This window comes from Etheostoma cragini, chromosome 11, assembly GCF_013103735.1.
Source record: "Etheostoma cragini isolate CJK2018 chromosome 11, CSU_Ecrag_1.0, whole genome shotgun sequence".
NCBI classification, from domain to species: Eukaryota; Metazoa; Chordata; class Actinopteri; order Perciformes; family Percidae; genus Etheostoma; species Etheostoma cragini.
The window spans coordinates 8,778,298-8,795,473 of NC_048417.1; the positions used below are offsets into that span (position 1 = coordinate 8,778,298).

At 41.0% G+C, this 17,176-nt stretch overlaps 1 protein-coding gene across 2 annotated transcripts; it reads right to left on the bottom strand.

Annotated features, from left to right (window-relative positions):
• Positions 1 to 41: 41 nt before the first annotated feature.
• sestd1 (SEC14 and spectrin domains 1) lies at positions 42 to 16,888 on the bottom strand. Of its 2 annotated transcripts, XM_034885415.1 has the most exons (20): positions 16,578 to 16,888; positions 14,879 to 14,948; positions 14,657 to 14,765; positions 13,217 to 13,307; positions 13,005 to 13,118; positions 8,589 to 8,702; positions 8,367 to 8,461; positions 8,204 to 8,259; positions 7,150 to 7,221; positions 6,646 to 6,803; positions 4,197 to 4,319; positions 3,380 to 3,574; positions 2,916 to 3,030; positions 2,669 to 2,834; positions 2,321 to 2,402; positions 2,113 to 2,235; positions 1,776 to 1,967; positions 1,524 to 1,627; positions 1,194 to 1,321; positions 42 to 1,163 (listed from the first exon to the last, which is right to left on the bottom strand). In XM_034885415.1, exons 2-20 carry the CDS (start codon positions 14,946 to 14,948, stop codon positions 1,021 to 1,023), a joined length of 2,250 nt encoding a protein of 749 aa, XP_034741306.1. In that variant the 5' UTR covers positions 16,578 to 16,888; the 3' UTR covers positions 42 to 1,020. The 2 variants fall into 2 exon arrangements, with proteins under 2 accessions (XP_034741306.1, XP_034741303.1); XM_034885412.1 differs by having other exon boundaries at positions 42 to 1,321.
• Between the last annotated feature and the right edge of the window lie 288 nt (positions 16,889 to 17,176).

Genomic DNA, 17,176 nt, shown 5'->3' on the forward strand with positions numbered 1-17,176 from the left:
CGCACTTGTGGAATACCTGCAGAACAGGGACATGGAAGTAGTTGTAGATTTTGATGAACTAGTATGTGTTGTAGCAGGGGTTTTGCCATTGAGAACAAACTAGCATGCTAGTGCTAGAATGCTACGGTTAGCCACCTCATCTTGGCTAGTTACGTAGAAAGCCGTATAGATTTTGAACAGCTCACCTAGGAAACTGAAGGAGGACGACATTCAGAAACCTGTATCTGTTTCTTGTTTAGCGATGCTCTTTGGGACTTGTAATTGACTTCACTCTTCTATACTTAAGCTTATTTGTACAGGTGATGCAACCAGGAAAGTTATATGTTCATTCCAGAGTAGAAAAGCTCCAACAGTCTATAGGAGAAATGTAGAGGACTGTTATAGGTAGATATACTATCAGGTCGCGGTACACCTGATATACAGTTGCCCCGCACTTCCTGTACAGGCCATAAAGTTGATCTTCTGTTAGGAGGGAAATAGAAAGGCGGATAGTCGGAGGAGGCACTCAAATACCTTGGTCACCATGTTAGCACCATGGAAGCTCCACCCATTTAGGTAAACAACAGGCATGCAGGGAACGAGGATGTGGTGTTAACTGTACCTTATAAGTATTCTTATCCAAACTTATTATTTTACAGTTGATCTTACACAGAGCATCCAGAGATATCAATATTATTTAATACCAATATTTTACATTTATGAAATCGCCTGGATTGCTCTACTGCAACTAAACAGTTAGAGGGCGCTGTTGGTCCAGAGCGGACAGTCATTCTCACAGTTTCAGCTAAACGGAGTGAAAAAAAAGAAAAGAATCACATTTAACATTTTTATCCTTATCTTAAAAAGGAGGCTGGTAGAAGAAGTCTTAATTTAAAAAGAAAAAATACCAGCACAGCAGTAAGCTCTACTGCCGCAGGGAGAAAGAAGCAACCACTTGGAGGTTTCGGTGACAATGAATCCGCAGCCCTTCGTTAACGATACTTCAGTAATGCTGCTCAGTTTAACGGAATCAGCCATCCATTAGCAGTCCTGCGTCGCCCTCTCTAAGTCTTCATCCTGCTGCCCCGCCTCCTCTTCCTCCTCATCATGTTCCTCTTTCTCGCTCAGTTCCTCTCCTATCACATCCAGCCGTGCCTCCTGCCCTGTTCGCACCTCCTGCTCCTGCTCCTCCTCCTCCTCCTCCTCCTCCTCTTCTTCATCGTCATTATGAAGCCTCATCTCCTGCAGCTGAAGTCGTCGCTCCTCCACCAGCAGGAGGCGCTCCCTGACGCCCTCCGCGGCTGCTGCTGTGTCACTCGGACTCCCAAAGTACTGCTCGGTCCTGAAACAACAACAACTCTTGTTAGGATTGTATTATATGAAGAGTGTGTCACATCATGGGGACTCACTTTACATGTGGGAATAAAAAGCTAGGAACTTTTTTTTCCAGGAAAATGTTTGGACGAAAAGCAGCTATAGTCAATATTTTTTGTTTCCCTCAGCTCTACAGAGGATTACGGCTGTGTGTGTGCGTGCGTGCGTACCCATCAGGGAAGATCACAGGCATGGTCAGCCTGTCCAGCAGAGTTTTTCCTGAAGAGTCAACTTCATCCAGAGACTCTTGGTCCGCACACTCCTGCTGTAACACCTTAAACATAATAAAAACACATGTACTGAATGCAAATTTATACTTTCAATCTCCTTGAGGCAGCAATTGTGCGCCGTGGTCCGTGTGAAGTGCTTTTGCAACAACCTGACACATAAGACTGTCAGGTCTGTCTCTCAGCCTGTCTCACCCTCTCAGCCGCGGTGTGGAAGTTCAGAGCCAGCTCCAGTCTCTGTTGTCTCTCCTCAGCGCTGACGCTGAACTGTTTCCAGACTCGGTTGAGTCGTGGCAGAGTGTCTCCGGACGAGCGCGTCGTACAGCGCAGAGACTGACAAAGGACAACGGTCGCCTGCAGCAGCTGACGGCCATAATCATAGGTGCTCTGAAGGAAGAGATGGGAAGACAGAGACAAACAGTTGTGTTGCTATTATTTTCAGAATTACTTATGCCCTTTTGTTAATCTCTCAAAGTTGACAGTTTTGAGAAATGCTAGCTGCATGACAATACGTAGTCTGGAAGTGTCTTACCTGAGCGACATCCACAAACTTCCTGTGTTTGTCCAACATAGTCCTGGTCTCCTGAGAATCGTCACCCAGTCTGACATGAGTCTTCAAAAGGGCGTCCAACAGCTCGCCAAGCCACTCAACTGCCTAAACACGCACACACACGATTATCTCAATACAGGAAGCATTGATGTGACAATCATTTATGTATGTGTGTCGTTGTGTTTCCTACCTGTAAAGCGTCTTCTTCACATTTGAACAATTGGACCATCTGTAGCATCTTCAGCCTCCTCACGTCTACCATGTCCTCACACCTACAACACACACACACACACACACACACACACTTTTAAAGGCTTTCTTCACAATTTTTTTTAAAACTTGTAAGAGTCATGGGAGCTGTAGTTGTGGAATGCTAGCAAAATACGTGGCAGTCTCAAGGTGCTAAATCTGATCATCTAGTTTAGTAGTAGATGCACTTTATCTTAGACCTCAGTATCATGTTTTCAGCTTTTCAGAAAGAATAAAAGAAATCCCGTGTGGCTTGCTGCCGTGAAAACAAGAAGAAGACGACCAGTACCTCTGCTTGCGGAGCTGCATCTCCTCCATCACAGCCTGGATGTGCTGAGCGTTGTCCTGCTGTTCTCCAGGTGGACTCTCCGTCTCCTCCAGAGGCCATGACGGCTGGGTGCACATCTGCTCCATTAACAGCGCCCCCTTCTGACGCAGAGAAGCAAGACCTGCCTCTGCATGGAGAGATGTAGATGTACATCCTTAACACCACAAAAAAAGATGTATTAACATGCTTAATCATTCAATGCACGGACCGACAGTCTGCAGCTTCTCCTCCAACAGTTTGAGGTTTTGTTGAATCGAAGCTCCGTCTGCTGGAGCTACGTCAGCACAGAGCATGCCCAGTAGACCGTCCAACAGCTGGGATAACTGCAGAGACAGACACGCAACTTTGATTGTTCAGAATAAATCACATATATTTTACTTTTATAGCCACTTACCCATATGGGGCTGTAATGTTCGGGTTTTAGTTTGTGGACAGATCTACAGTTTATCCATTACTTTACCTCCTGAAGAGCTGCTAAAAGTCCAAGAAATTATGTTGTGTATCTTATATTCTAGTAGTTTCCCCCTGCCCACAGTATTTTTGCTAAACACATCCTGGACCTATCTCTATACTGGACACACAAATGTAAAACTTGGCTGTTTCCAGTACGAACACCCAGTACAAATGACAGCTGATACTGTGTGTGTGTGTGTGTGTGTGTGTGTGTGTTACCTCCTGTGTGGTGCTGTGGAAGCTCTGCGCCGCCTGCAGGACATTCTGTCGGCCTTCCAGCTGAGCGGCCTGTTGGTAGCAGACATCACTCAATTGCTGCTGCAGCGCCTTTAGCTCCAACACCTCTTCCTCCTCCCCGGCACTGAGCAAGGCAGCGATCTGCTGGTTCAACTCAACATACACAGCAAACCACTCCTGTACAAACACACAGGCAAAATCCGTTCCACGACAGTCCTTCATTATGTTCTGTTGTTCTTGAAACCTTAACATTGTTAAATAAACCATGAAAAGTACTGTTTTTAAGAGGAACGTTTGGTATGTTGGCAAATATGTTAATTGGCTTTCTTGCAAAGAAGATTGATACCACTCTCATATTTGCACGTCAAATGAGCTGGAGTCAGGATGCAGTTAGCTTAGACTAGAAACAGGCAAAACAGCAGTAATTATCACGCTATGTCTTGTTTGTTTAATCAAGTCTTGACTCCAGGGTGTCACTTCTCCTGGCAAAGAAATGGAAATGGGCCGTACATTTATTTGCCATGTCTAGTTAAGGGTTGTTATTTCTGTAAATTGGCTTACACCAAGAAAGATGACCCAAACCACAAAATTAAAGCATCATATGAAATGCATTAAGAGGGAATTTGTTTCTGTGATCTTTCTGACCTTTTCACCGTCCTCCTTCAAACAGCAGAGTGAAAGCATCAAAGACAATCTCAACTCAGATCTGTATTTGACCCCAAATCTGATTCAGTTTGTGCTTGACACACGCTGTGTGTGTGTGTGTGTGTGTGTGTGTGTGTTTGATGTGTTGCATTACACTGTGCTGGCTCTCTATCTCCTCATGTTTCTGCTGCAGGGCCTGAGCGGCTCGCATTGAGTCTCCGATTGCCTGCTGAGTCTTCAACAGCTCTGAACCTGGTCCCTGTAGCCAGGTGACCACCTGAGATGAAGAGAGAGAGAAAACACAAAACAAAGGCTTAGTGGTCTCTTATAGAGGGAGAACGTGGGAGGAATTGGAAACAGATCTTCCCATTCATTTTATTCAGATACTCATAGTTGGAGCACTTGCACGGATTGGACTGAAATGAAACTCTTTTAGTTGAATCCTCAGTGCAAAAAGACAAACTGGGTTAGCAACTGTAACTGTTTCAGACTGTTTTTGTTTCATAAAAAGCCAAAGGTACAAGCCTGTGTACATAAAAATGTAAAATGAGAAGTTAACTACAACTCCCAAGGTGCATTTCCATAAAAAGAAAACATTTTATTTAAACACAGTGAGCCACCGTGACACTGAAACAGCTAAATTATATTCATTTAGTCATCATTTTATTATTTATTTATACTTGTGCTTTTCTTACTGTGACATGTCAAAGTGTCTGCTGTCAAAACGGCTATCTGGAGACATAAGTCTCAGAGCTGCAGTGCAGCAGAAGGCCTTTCTGTGTCTTTCTGTGATGCCACATATGATATCACATATATACTTTTCTTTGATTGTCACTGTCCAAAAATTGTTTTCTCATATAAGTAGTTAGTATTAAAATCCCATACTTGAATTTATGAATTGGCTTTGCACTTTTATTAAGTTCAAAGAGACAAAAGAAACACACACACATTATATTATATACACATTATATTATATACACACACTCATATATATATATATATATATATATATATATATATATATATATATATATATATATATATATATATATATATATATATATATATATATATATATAAATAAAAGAATGGTTAAAACGCTGGATCCTACATTTCCCAAAATGCAACTTTTTTATCTCTACCTTGTAAAAATCATTTACCCATTTTATTTATTTATCTAATAAAAAGTATTTGTATTTTCCACAATATTTACAATGCAAATTACAGATTTGCCTTGTTTGGTAGTGACCTCATGTTTTGTTGACATTTATATTGTTAAAAAAAATTAAAAAAAACATTAAAAAGGCTGTTTGTCTAATACAAAATAGCGGAAGTTGAAATGATTACCAAAGTTCTATACAGTGCAGTAACATCTCAAACGGTCTATCCAGATGTGTGTCAGTATCATTACTCAATTGCATTTACCAGGTCAGTGACGCCTTAAAAGAGCAAACACACACGCACGCACAAACAAACACAGAGTTCAATCCAGAACTAGGCCATCCCCCTCCCCTCCCACAAATCCGCCAGACTAGCAACCGACATGTTGAGGTTCCCATGGCAACCCCAGGCTCATCTCCAAGACAGTGGTGTTGCCCATCAGCCCCTGCGGCTGTGGGAGCCCCAGTAACGACAGCAGAGTCTACTTCGACTGAAGTGCTGCTCGCTGACACTGTTTTTGAGGGTCAAAGGTCAAAGACCTGATGATAAAAGAATCCGGGCAAGAGACTTTTAAAGACTCAAGGAAGCTAATACTATAGCAGGACAATGTGATGTGGATGGACATATTTACACATTTGCACTCTGTTCAGGATTATAATCTGCAGTATAAAAACTGTATTATGAGCAGTGAACAATATTAAAAGGAATGGTTTGACATTTGGAAAACACACTTTCTTGAGGAGCCACAAATGGCTGTCCAGTAAATATGCAGCTCCAGCCAGTAGCTGGCTAACTTAGCTTAAAGGACATTTCTGATTTATGTCAACCTAGCGTATTTCCAATAAACGTCTCTTTTGTGGCTCTATGGGAGGAGCTAAGTTTGCACTCACCATCTGCACCGTAAACATTCAGGGAGAGGAGAACTTGTGTAAAACAACGTATATTGGGAATAAATGCATGAGCCTACTACACTTTCCAAAATACACAAGATTATTATTTTCTTGCTTCTGAAAATAACCGCGTAGGATCTAAACAAAAGATAACACAGAATTTACTACTTTTTTTTACTAATACTAAATAACTAAATTTGAAACTACATCTGGGGGAACTTTCACATAGTTTGTCTACTTATGTGAAACACAGACTAGACACAGGAGGAAACTGATAATCTGGCTCGGTCTAAAAAGGTTTAAAAAAAAAAAGAATCCACCTACCATTAATGCCTCAGTCATGTTTTAGTCTTGCAGAAAAAAAACCCCAATCCAAATGATGAATCATCCCCAGGTTGAAAAGAACAAACATTTTACAACTTAAATAAAAGAAACTGGCCAGTAAGTAAAGACAGTCAGAGTTTACAAACTGCATGTTGACACACAATTTACAAACACAGTTTTACAGGGTGTGTGTGTGAGAGAAAGAGAGTGAAAAAGAGAGAGTGTTACCTGCATGACCTTGGCATGGATCTCGTCCAGCTGGGTGCGTTTGTTTCGCTGCCTGCAGAGCTCCTGGTATCTGGTGTACTGCTCTCTGAGCGAGTCCAGCAGCTTCATTACCTGAGGCTGAGCCAGCAGCTCCTCATCCATAGGACACCAGGCTGGACCTGGGGGTCAGAGGGCAGAGAGAGGTGAGGCCTGTGGGGGATCTAGTCAAGGACGTCTTTTTTTTTCAGCATCTCTAACCTTGCACCTCCCTATAGCTAAAGAATTACACGTCTCTTATGTCTGTGGTACAATCTGAAAAAGATTTGCGCCAATAACACGAAAGCTGATTGCCTGCTATATAAGCATATGCATGTTGGCCTCATTTGTAGTCGTGATACAATTAAATTATATTTGGACTAGCGAAAGAAAGAACTACAACACTACAAAATAAAAAAAAGCATTAGCAGGTAGCGTTGCACAGATGTTAAAAAATTAAGACCTGTTCAAAATTATCTGCCGCCTTACCTCCCTGTCCTCCTCCTCCTCCCTCTGAGCCGTTAAAACGACGCTGCTGCAGCTCCGACAGCAGCTCATGACCTGCAGACAGACAGAGAGACAGAGAAACAGAGAGACAGAGAGAGAGGGAGGCGGTTTGAGATACAAAAGCCTGTTTAAAAAGCATTTGAAACAATCGTCAGTGTTTGTGTACATGCTGTTATATTATGAAAGGCGCTGGTAGAGGGAGGAGGGTGGCACCACAAACAAAGACTCTTTCACCCCGGCCCAACACACAGACACAGGGTGCTTAGTGCAGTGTACGCAGCCATCCAGCCATCCATCCATCAATCAATCATCCATCCTTAGTGTCTACGTAGCTTGAGGTCTTGGTGGTAGTAGACTAAAGTGTCCAAGACCTCCTTATCTCCACCCACATCCTCCAGGTCAGGGTGACCCCCAGACACCCTGAGACGGAGTTAGTTAGGCTGCTTGGATCCACAATTCTTTCAGTACCTATTTAAAGTTAATGACCACAAGTGACAATAGTTGTGAGTTGTGAGCAAGAAATTTTAAAAGTTGAAAATAAAAAAAGAGTGTTGGTTGGGTTATTATTTTGCACTGCATGAGTTTTTTTTTTAAATCCTTAAAATCTGCATTAACACTGTTTTTATTTTATTTTTATTTGAGCACAGATTATACTCATTGCAATGAACTTTGAGAATAGCTGCATGATTCTTCTCTCCAATAAAGCAATAGTCAGGTGCCCATTTGAACATTTTAATGAGTTTTCTTGCTGTAAACATTCCTCATGTTCACACTTGCCATTAAAGTGTTTAATGTGTTTTGTACAAATATTAATTCAAAAGTTTATCTGAAGCTAAAATGAGGCTTCAACAGTCTGAGTTAGAACCATCAAGTGGATGCTAAAGCCTTTTAATATAAAATTCCCTCATTGCGTTTGCCTGTTGCGCTGCAATGGAGGGACAGCTTCTTCATTTGGTCTCAGACATGTAAAATTGCCATCATATTTACGCAACAACACGCATGTCTGAAAGGGTCTTAAAGGAGAGGAGATATTTACCGGTCTGAAGGACAGTCTCGGGGTCAAAGGACGGCAAGAGGGCGCAGTCAGCCGATCTGCAGAGGACAGAGAGACACACAGCTCTGGATTTCACCGGTCTACTGTTGGTACACTTCAAAGTGTGTGTGTGTGTGTGTGTGTGTGTGCGCGCCGGTGTGCATACTTCTCCTTGTCAACTGCACTGTTTTTGTCACTGTCGTTGATAATTGACAGCTCGTCCAGCAGTGACGTCGACTCTTTGGTGAACTTCTCAAAAACCTGACAACAAATAAAACGGATGTAAAAATACAAGCTCAGACCTGGTGTAAGGTTACCACGGCAACACGCTTCTTCTATTTTTAGGCAAACATCAAATGGATAAATTAATTTAAAATAAAATACTAACCAGTCTCTTGTTGAGCCAGTCATTGTGGTCGTAGTCCAGACTTCCTCCAAAGTCGTCCGTCAGCTGACAGGGTTCAATGTAACGAGTCAACTTATTGGCCGAAACCAGGATCACCTGACAGGAAGCACAGCCACCAGCAGAGTAAGATTCTGATCTTTAGAAATGATCCACGCTACGACCACAGCATGAAAGTGTTCATCACATGAAAATACAATCAAATATTCACAGTCAGTGTAATATGATCATATCACTCCGGTCCTGAAATCCCTCCCCTGGCTGCCCATTAAAGACAGAATGCACTCCCAGAGACCCTAGGGGCCCCACAAACTGTGGAGATTTTTAAGAAGGGCCTAAAGACATTCCTATTTCAAAAGGCCTTGCAACAGTCATGGTTTTAATTTTAGTCTTATGGTGTTTTTTTGTTATTTGTTGATTTTGTTATATTCTAGGAACTGTTTTTAACTCCTTGCTACTGTAGCACTTTGAGATTTCTTTTGAAATGTAAAGGGCATTATAAATAAAAATGTATAATAATTCTCATTAATTAAACATTTATATAATTTCGTAAACATGTATTGTATTATCCGAGCTGTTTAAATACAAGAATTCTGGTGAGATTGGTGGACAATGAAGTACAAAACATTGAATTGACAAACGCATCTGACTAAATACATGCTTTGCTTCTAGGTTGATCCCTGTGTTCCATCTTTTGGAAAACACAACTGATGCTTCACATTCAAACATTTTATAAGACCGCCCTAGATAATAGATAAGATAATAATTTATTCATCCCACAATGGGGAAATTCCCTTGTGGCAGCAACAATATTTCCACAGTAAAAAGCAAAGCAACAAACAAACAAACAACAAGATGATTCTCTCAGCACAGTTGCACATATTGATGTTGTTGACATAGCTGTTGGTAAAATGGCTTTTATAAGCTTTCCTCTGGCATGTTTCAATGTTTTAAAGCATACAGGATGTAATGATGGATACAACAACTGATGAGTATTCATAATCATGAATAATGCCAATTGCATTCTCGAGATTATGCTTACTCGCTTCTGCGTCCTCCAGCCAGTGACTCAATAACTGAACCCAAAAACATGAAATGTGTCTCGGACGACGCGAGGAGGGCAGAGAGCGGAATCACAGGTGTATCCTATCACAAAGTTTTTTTAAACCAAAGGAAACACTTTTTTCAGCATCACTGAAGGCTCTAAAACTTAATACTTTTTAGATTAGAGATGTATGTGTTATCCAAGTCATGAATGAGTCATAAACCAAATCATCAATAAAATACTGTTTTGTTTTTTGTTCTGTATCGTTTGTCCAGAGTTAATCCTGGCTTGTCTAAAACCAGTTGCAGTTATTATTAGGGATGCACTGAATCCACTGGTTAAGATTCTGCCAAATTAAAAACTGAATATCAAATCTTACTCCCATCCTCAGTCCATTAACACAGTAAACATATTATTGAAATATGTGTTTCATACGCAAATGTTTCAACAGCGTTGATGTTGTGTATTGTTTATGGTCCTTGCCACCACGAGACAAATTGGCATTGCAAATTGAACATGTAGCTCAACTTGAAATTGCCTTCTTTTGACTGAAAGTACTGCCAAACAACACTTTTTCTACTCACAAGTTCTATTTTCACTTTCTCACAGCATACGGCATTGAATGGTCCAACTTCGTAAACACCTTCCCTTAATCAACGGCGGCGACATTACGTCGATCAGCGCAGCGCAAGCAGGGTTCGGCAAATTCTAAGGTTCGGCAGAAACCAAACCCTGTCCAAAAAAACAATATTCAACCAAATACAAAGCCAAATCTTGAATTTGGTGCTTCCTTGGTTATTATGAGTCCAATATCAGCCTGATTGTGAAACGTACAGACTTACTGTACCTGCAAACCTTTACGCACTAATTATAGGTTTTATTCATTTACATTTATTAATGATCTTACCGCTCCATCCCATCGGTTCTGTTTTAAAGTAATGAACTACTATCAGTTGTCTATTGGTGTTAATAAGTCAAATCATGTGATGCTCTACTGCAGTAGCAGTAAAATGGATGTCAAGTTTTTCTTCAAAACACTTATTTTTTCTTTACATGTGCAGGGAAGTTGAGATGATGTTCGTAATGAGTTACTGCTGTTCCTCTACCGGAAGAGAGTGAGGAGGGTGAGGAGCCATGTTAGACAAACGGAAAGTGTGCATGAAACTGTGATCCAGCTCGGACATGTTAGCTCTGGAGCCCTGCTCATTTTGGGAAGACATAATTATGGTCATCTGTTTTCTTAGGAATTAGGAGTCACTGCATTCAGCAATGACGAATCCTCCTGAGACTTTGACACATAGATCAAAGTTTGGGAACATTGTTGAGACATTTTCTTAGCCGTTTAATACCAGCTGTGTGCTGATCACAGATTGCATTTCTTGCAATGCTTCAGTCTCCCAACCCAAAAGAGTTCTGAATCACAAGACAAACCTCTCTATCAGTTTCCCAGAACGCTTTCTAAATCTGGAGATAGACAGAGCAGTGTTTATTAACAGCCCGCAAGCTGATCTAATATAGAAAGACAACTTTTACTTACTTTACCAATTTTGTGTCTGATCAAAACTGTAGGTTTTATCCTTTCCTATTATTAATAAAACACTTTGAACTGCACTATGAACGGTTGCTTTACAAATAAACTTGGATAGTCAGACAGCTGGTAAGAGTCGTTTTTCCAGCTGTCATTGCAGCAGATGCTGTCGGTGAAATTCGGACTCAACTTGGTGTGTATATGTGTGTGTGTGTGTGTGTTTGTTTAACTGTTAGGTCAGACTTTAGAGCAGCTGTATGACACACACCCCACTGTGACTTCCAAAGACACACTCCATAGTTTAGATGAGTCACATTTCAACAGTCACAGGAATCTCCCTTTCAGCAGCTTTGTGTGTGTGTGTGTGTGTGTGTGTGTGTGTGTGTGTGTGTGTGTGTGTGTGTGTGTGTTTAGATGAAGTGAAGAAGAAGATGAGCGCAAATATTTGAATAAAATAAATCCCCGCACATTAAATATCTAAGCATTTCATCAATCAGAATGTATTTAATATGTGAACACTCTTACAACTCAACAATAAAACTGTTACTGTGTTCCTTAGCCAACTCCTAAGTCCTAAATATCTGACTGTCTTTGAACACACCAATAGGGACAGTCTCTGCTCTTAGCACACAATAATAATAACTCCACTTTGAATTAAAACATAAATAAGTCATCTAAATGTTGACTGTGATGGATTATATATTAGGCTATCTGCAGCAACTTTGAAATTCCCACTCACCAACTATCTGCAGTTACCGTGGCAACAACTATAGAGCCAACAAGGCTGCAGAAATCTGGGTCACAGTCACCACTGATCTGTCTGTAAAACCATCTGTTGTAATGGAGGAGTAGGTTGGCCGAAAATCATTCACACAGACACACACATGTCGACCGTGGCTCAGGTTTCCAACAGCATGCTCAAGATGATCAAAACTGGCTCAGATTCTCTCTGTTTAATATCACCTAACAACACCATTCAAAAGTGTGTGAGTGTTCGGGACCCCACTGTCTTCAGAAGAGCAAAAAATGAAAATACAGATGTTCTTTTGGTTTGGTTTGTCCCTGAATTTATTACAAAGTTAGACTAAAAACTGGGTTATTTAAAGTGGTTTTCACTCAGAACAGCTATAAAGACTTTTGCCTTCCGATGTGGCGGGATAACAAGTCCACCTTATGGGCCCCTCTCCTATTTAGGTAAAGGAGAACCAGATAGTTTTTCAGATACTCATTGGCTGAGAAGCAAGGACATAATACACACAATCAAACAAAACATTAAAAAGGTCAAATTCAACGATAGAAAAGATATCGTAATGCGTGCAGTGGAGCAAACACCCGTTTTGGGCCGCAAACAGGCTCGCAGCATGAACCTGGATTCAGCCCAAAAGAATGTGAAAGAAATTGAACAATATTAGAACCACTTCCTCCATTGTTGCATGTCCCACAACAGTTTACTACTTACGTACAACAACCAAATTTATGGTAATCCATCCAAAATTCTCCAGTGCCACGCTGCTGGCATGACTAAAAAACGTAATTAGTCCTTTAGTTGACAGACTGAATAACCATGTATAGCAAGCCACGTCAGGTTGTCAAACACAGTGGAAACCCTCGGAAAACCCACGCACCAAAGCCTCACAAGGTTCATAAGAGTTCAAGTTATGAAAAACCCCATGTTACAGGTTGTTAAGTCACCCCGCAGTGGGAAAGACGACCAAACCCCACCTGAGCTCAATAACAGCTTTCACAAAAGACGTCCATAATTATCTTTTAAAATAGAAAACTCTGGTTTGTCTGAACCAATTCAGTAAGAACAAGCTGAGCGACTCACCTCAAAGCCCAGGCGGTCTTTCTCCTTCCAGAAACAGAAGTGTGTGACCTTCTTATCCCAGAATTCATCTGGCTTTACCACGCAGACCAGCGACACCTCAGCTGGAATCACATTCTGAAAAAGCACCAATAGCATCATTATTCTTAGCTCGACAACGTAATGCAGTCATGTACTGTATGTCAAAGTCAAAGGGACGGTTAATGTGTTTGTACCTGTAACATGAGCACCACAGTCTTCACGATGTTCCACTGAGACTTCCGTCCGTCCACAATAACTGTAAAACCCCGAGCCTTACACTTCTCACTGAGAGAGACAGCCAGAGAGAGAGAGAGAGAGAGAGAGAGAGAGAGAGCCAGAGAGAGAGAGAGGGAGCATTTTATAGGAGAAAGATATCATTCAAAATATGAACAACGCACATCAACATTTACATACAGAGTTTCCTTTTTATGCAGTATTTGGGTTTCCCAACCAAAATTGGACATGAATGCACCAGCCAAACACCCTACAACACACCTACACTCTAGGTTTGTTGTATGGTGTTTGGGTGGTGCATTCATGTCCAATTTTGGTTTATAGTGGGCTCTTCTGAACACTAACAGACTTTAAACCATAATGACGATTTAATTGCAATGGGGATTCAAATTCATCACAACTTGGGTTTTATATTTCCTACTCTGGGATATATTTTTTATCAGGTATAAGATGCATTGCTCTCGTCAAGGTTCTACTGTGTTCTTGGATCAATGTCATTATAACCATTACAAGCCACATCCAAAACTACAAAAATAAGACCTGAAAATATGGTATTGACCCTAATATAAGACAATGTGCATGAAATTAGGATTGTATACTAGTGGACAAGATATTTATAACTGTGATAATTATGTATGTAAATATGTGCGCTGCACTGTCCCTGACAAATATACTTATAATTTGAAAAAAAAGGATGAGGACTCTCAGAGAGGACTAATCCAAAAGTGCTTGTATCTTCAAAAACTGTTGCAAAGGGAGGGGTTATTTTATAATCAGGGTCATCTCATATTCAGGCCAATACGATAAGACCCAAGTAGTAATCAACTACAATCATCAGTTAAGCTTTTTATAGTACAGCTAAACATTTTGGATTCAGACACAGGAGCCATGATATAAAGTACAGATCCAGCAGATCTTCAGTAACGAGTTATGGCAAAATTAGTCTCACATTGGCAGACCTTCCTCCAAAGCGCTGTGGAAGAGGGTCTCGCTAGTCCACAGAGCATTCTGGGATGGGAGAAAAACGTGCTCTGGTTTATTGGTATTTCTTTAAACCAATCACAATCGTCTGGGAGCTTGCTATGCTCAATACAGAGCAACAATGCCTATGCAAAATAGCTTGGGGAAGGAACTTGTTTTGAAGGAACGTGTACGTTCAAAAGTTGTTTTAGTCGTGCAACAGAAAACTCTGATCGGACAGATAGTCTAGCTAGCTGTCTGGATTTACCCTGCAGAGCTCTGAGGAGTAGTTAACCATAGTCCTTGGAAATCCACCAGAGTTGGATGCCAACACAAAGAAAGCCCAAATGTAACGGACATCCGGTGAAATTTGCGGCGCAACCGGAGCATTCCAGAAAGTGGAACGTTGTAATGTGTGTATAGACTGACGCCAAACATACCTGGGGATGCTGAGCAAGTAATCCAGTGTGGCGCTGAGCTCCTCCATGCTGGTCTGATCTGAACTGAGAGGGATGGTCAGGATCAGACCACTGCGCCGGTCTTTGCCCCCTAAAGAAAGACAAACGGGTAGATCTTATTACTGACAGCATGTAAACTGAGATTATCCAGTCCTGACATGTACACATGTTTTCTCATGGTTTGTGTGTGCGTGTGTGTTTTACCTGACAGAAAGGCCAGTTTCTTCTTAAGGATGGGGAGCATGTTGGTCGCTTCCACGGTAACGTTGGACATCTGTAGACACACACACACACACACACACACACACACACACACACACACACACACACACACACACACACACACACACACCACTTAACAGGATAGGTTCACATTTTTCAAATCTATCTTAAATTGACATTTACATGCTCATATGAACATGTGGGCTGCGTATTGAATACAATCATTTTTAGGTACAAACCAAATCGCCTCTGAAGTATTGAGTATCGAAACATGCCTCGTCATTCAACACCCATTTCAATACCTAAAGAGTAAATCTCATCCCTGTCAGTCAGTCAATAAGCATGCAGCACGCTTCTAAAAGGATCTAATTATGCTTGTGATTGTCTTTTTAGCATTTCAGGTCGTAGAGGCAGGCAGAAAAACTGTACGTTACAGACGGGGCTCACGTAGTAGGAGCTGAAAAATAAATAAATACATTTGTGCCGTAACGTTGTGATTTCTTTTTGTTTTATTAAAGTGATATTGAAAAAGTATCATTAAGGAACCAGTATTGAAGTCATGGTATTTTTTAAACAATGCCCAGCCCCCAAACATTTAAATAGTTTTTGGTGTAGAGTTGCAGCCAATAGTCCACGTCTCTCAGTGCTCAGATTACAAACACACTGTAACTCAACACAGGAGTTTGACAGTCATATTCCAGTTGATAAAATAAAATACTCTTGGGTCACTAATAAACACTGTAGCACCACAGACACACTACAACCCCCCGCTGGGAGTATTATAAGAATATTATATAGACAACCCAGTGATTTTCCATAAGGATTTTCTCTCTGGCATCTCTCCCAGCAGATTCAGATTCTTGGCTTTACGCATCCAGCTCAATCTCTGATTTACTGTTTGTTTCATCAGTTTGTTAGCTGTCAGTCAGAAAATCCCTCAGTTTATATTTCTCTCAGTTGGTAGAGATCTAAATGAAATAACCAATAGACTAATTGGTGATGAAGATAATCATTAGGTGCAGCCCTAGTTCTTAAAATGTTCCTAATCTTATCCTGACAGTTTTGTGTGACAATACGATTCAAATAGTGAACTTGACATGACATTCATTTTATTTTAGTTACAATTAATAAATAAAATGTTTTCACCCCAAAGTTTAACTTTAATTGTTTCCAGTGAAGAATATTTGTTGTATAGAAATGCTAAAAAACGAAAAAAAATAAAAGGCACCATGTATAATATTCTACCACTATTTTTACTGTTTACTTTTATACTGTTACTAAAGATATTTTATTGTTTTTATTAGACTATTCAACTCAACTTATTAATAGTATTATTCCATTATTTGATATACATGTTATTATCATCATTAGTAGTAGTGGTAGCGTTAGTGGTAGTTGGTGGTGATAACTAGTCTCGTTAGTAACTGCAGCCCCATACATCCATCCCCTGCTGCGGGGCTTGCTCTTCCTGATCCTGAGTCTGCCTGCGGCCTGGCTGCAGCAGCAGGACGGCCCGGCTCGGTATGTCTCGGCTTGGTTCGGCTCGGCCCACAGACACAATGACCTACATTCAGCAGCTGCAGGCTGCTGCGGCAGCTCTAACCTCCCTCTCCTCAGCCTCCAATCACTCAGTATCGACAACTTTGGTAACGATCAGTATTGATAAGGAGGATTTTCTTACCTTCCAGTCAAATCTGCAGCATTTTAACGTTAACGTTACTGTCCTGATTTTTTTTTTTCTCCCTATCCTCCTCCTCTTCTACTCCCGTGTCCCTCTTTTTTACTCTGCAGCTATTCCTCTTCTTCTTCTTCTTCCCCTCCTCCTCTTCCTCCTCACAGGCTGGCTTTATCCGCAGATGTTTAATCTAGCTCCCGTTAAACACTGAAGATCTTAGTTTGCTCTCCGCTTTGAACAACAGTGAAAACACACAGAAAGCAGGCGGCGGAGCTCACTGCTCTGCGCAGCCTCAGTGAAGCCCAATAAATGAACACGACTTCCGGTAAATTGACATCCTCAATAAAAGCCTAAGGGAGCAGAGGTTAAGTAACGTGTCTCAGAGGAACACGTTTCTTTACCTTTGCTTTACAAAGAGAAGTTGTATTACGTTGGTCTTGTTCAGATAGTTTAGGAAACATTTAGTATTAGAGAGTGTTGCACCTTTAAAATTGAATTCAAAACAGTAAAAATGTAAATGTACATGCATTTAAATGTTGATGTCTGAGCTTGTGGACTGACTAATAGGCTACAATGTCTTTTATTGTGGCTATGCTGATATTGTG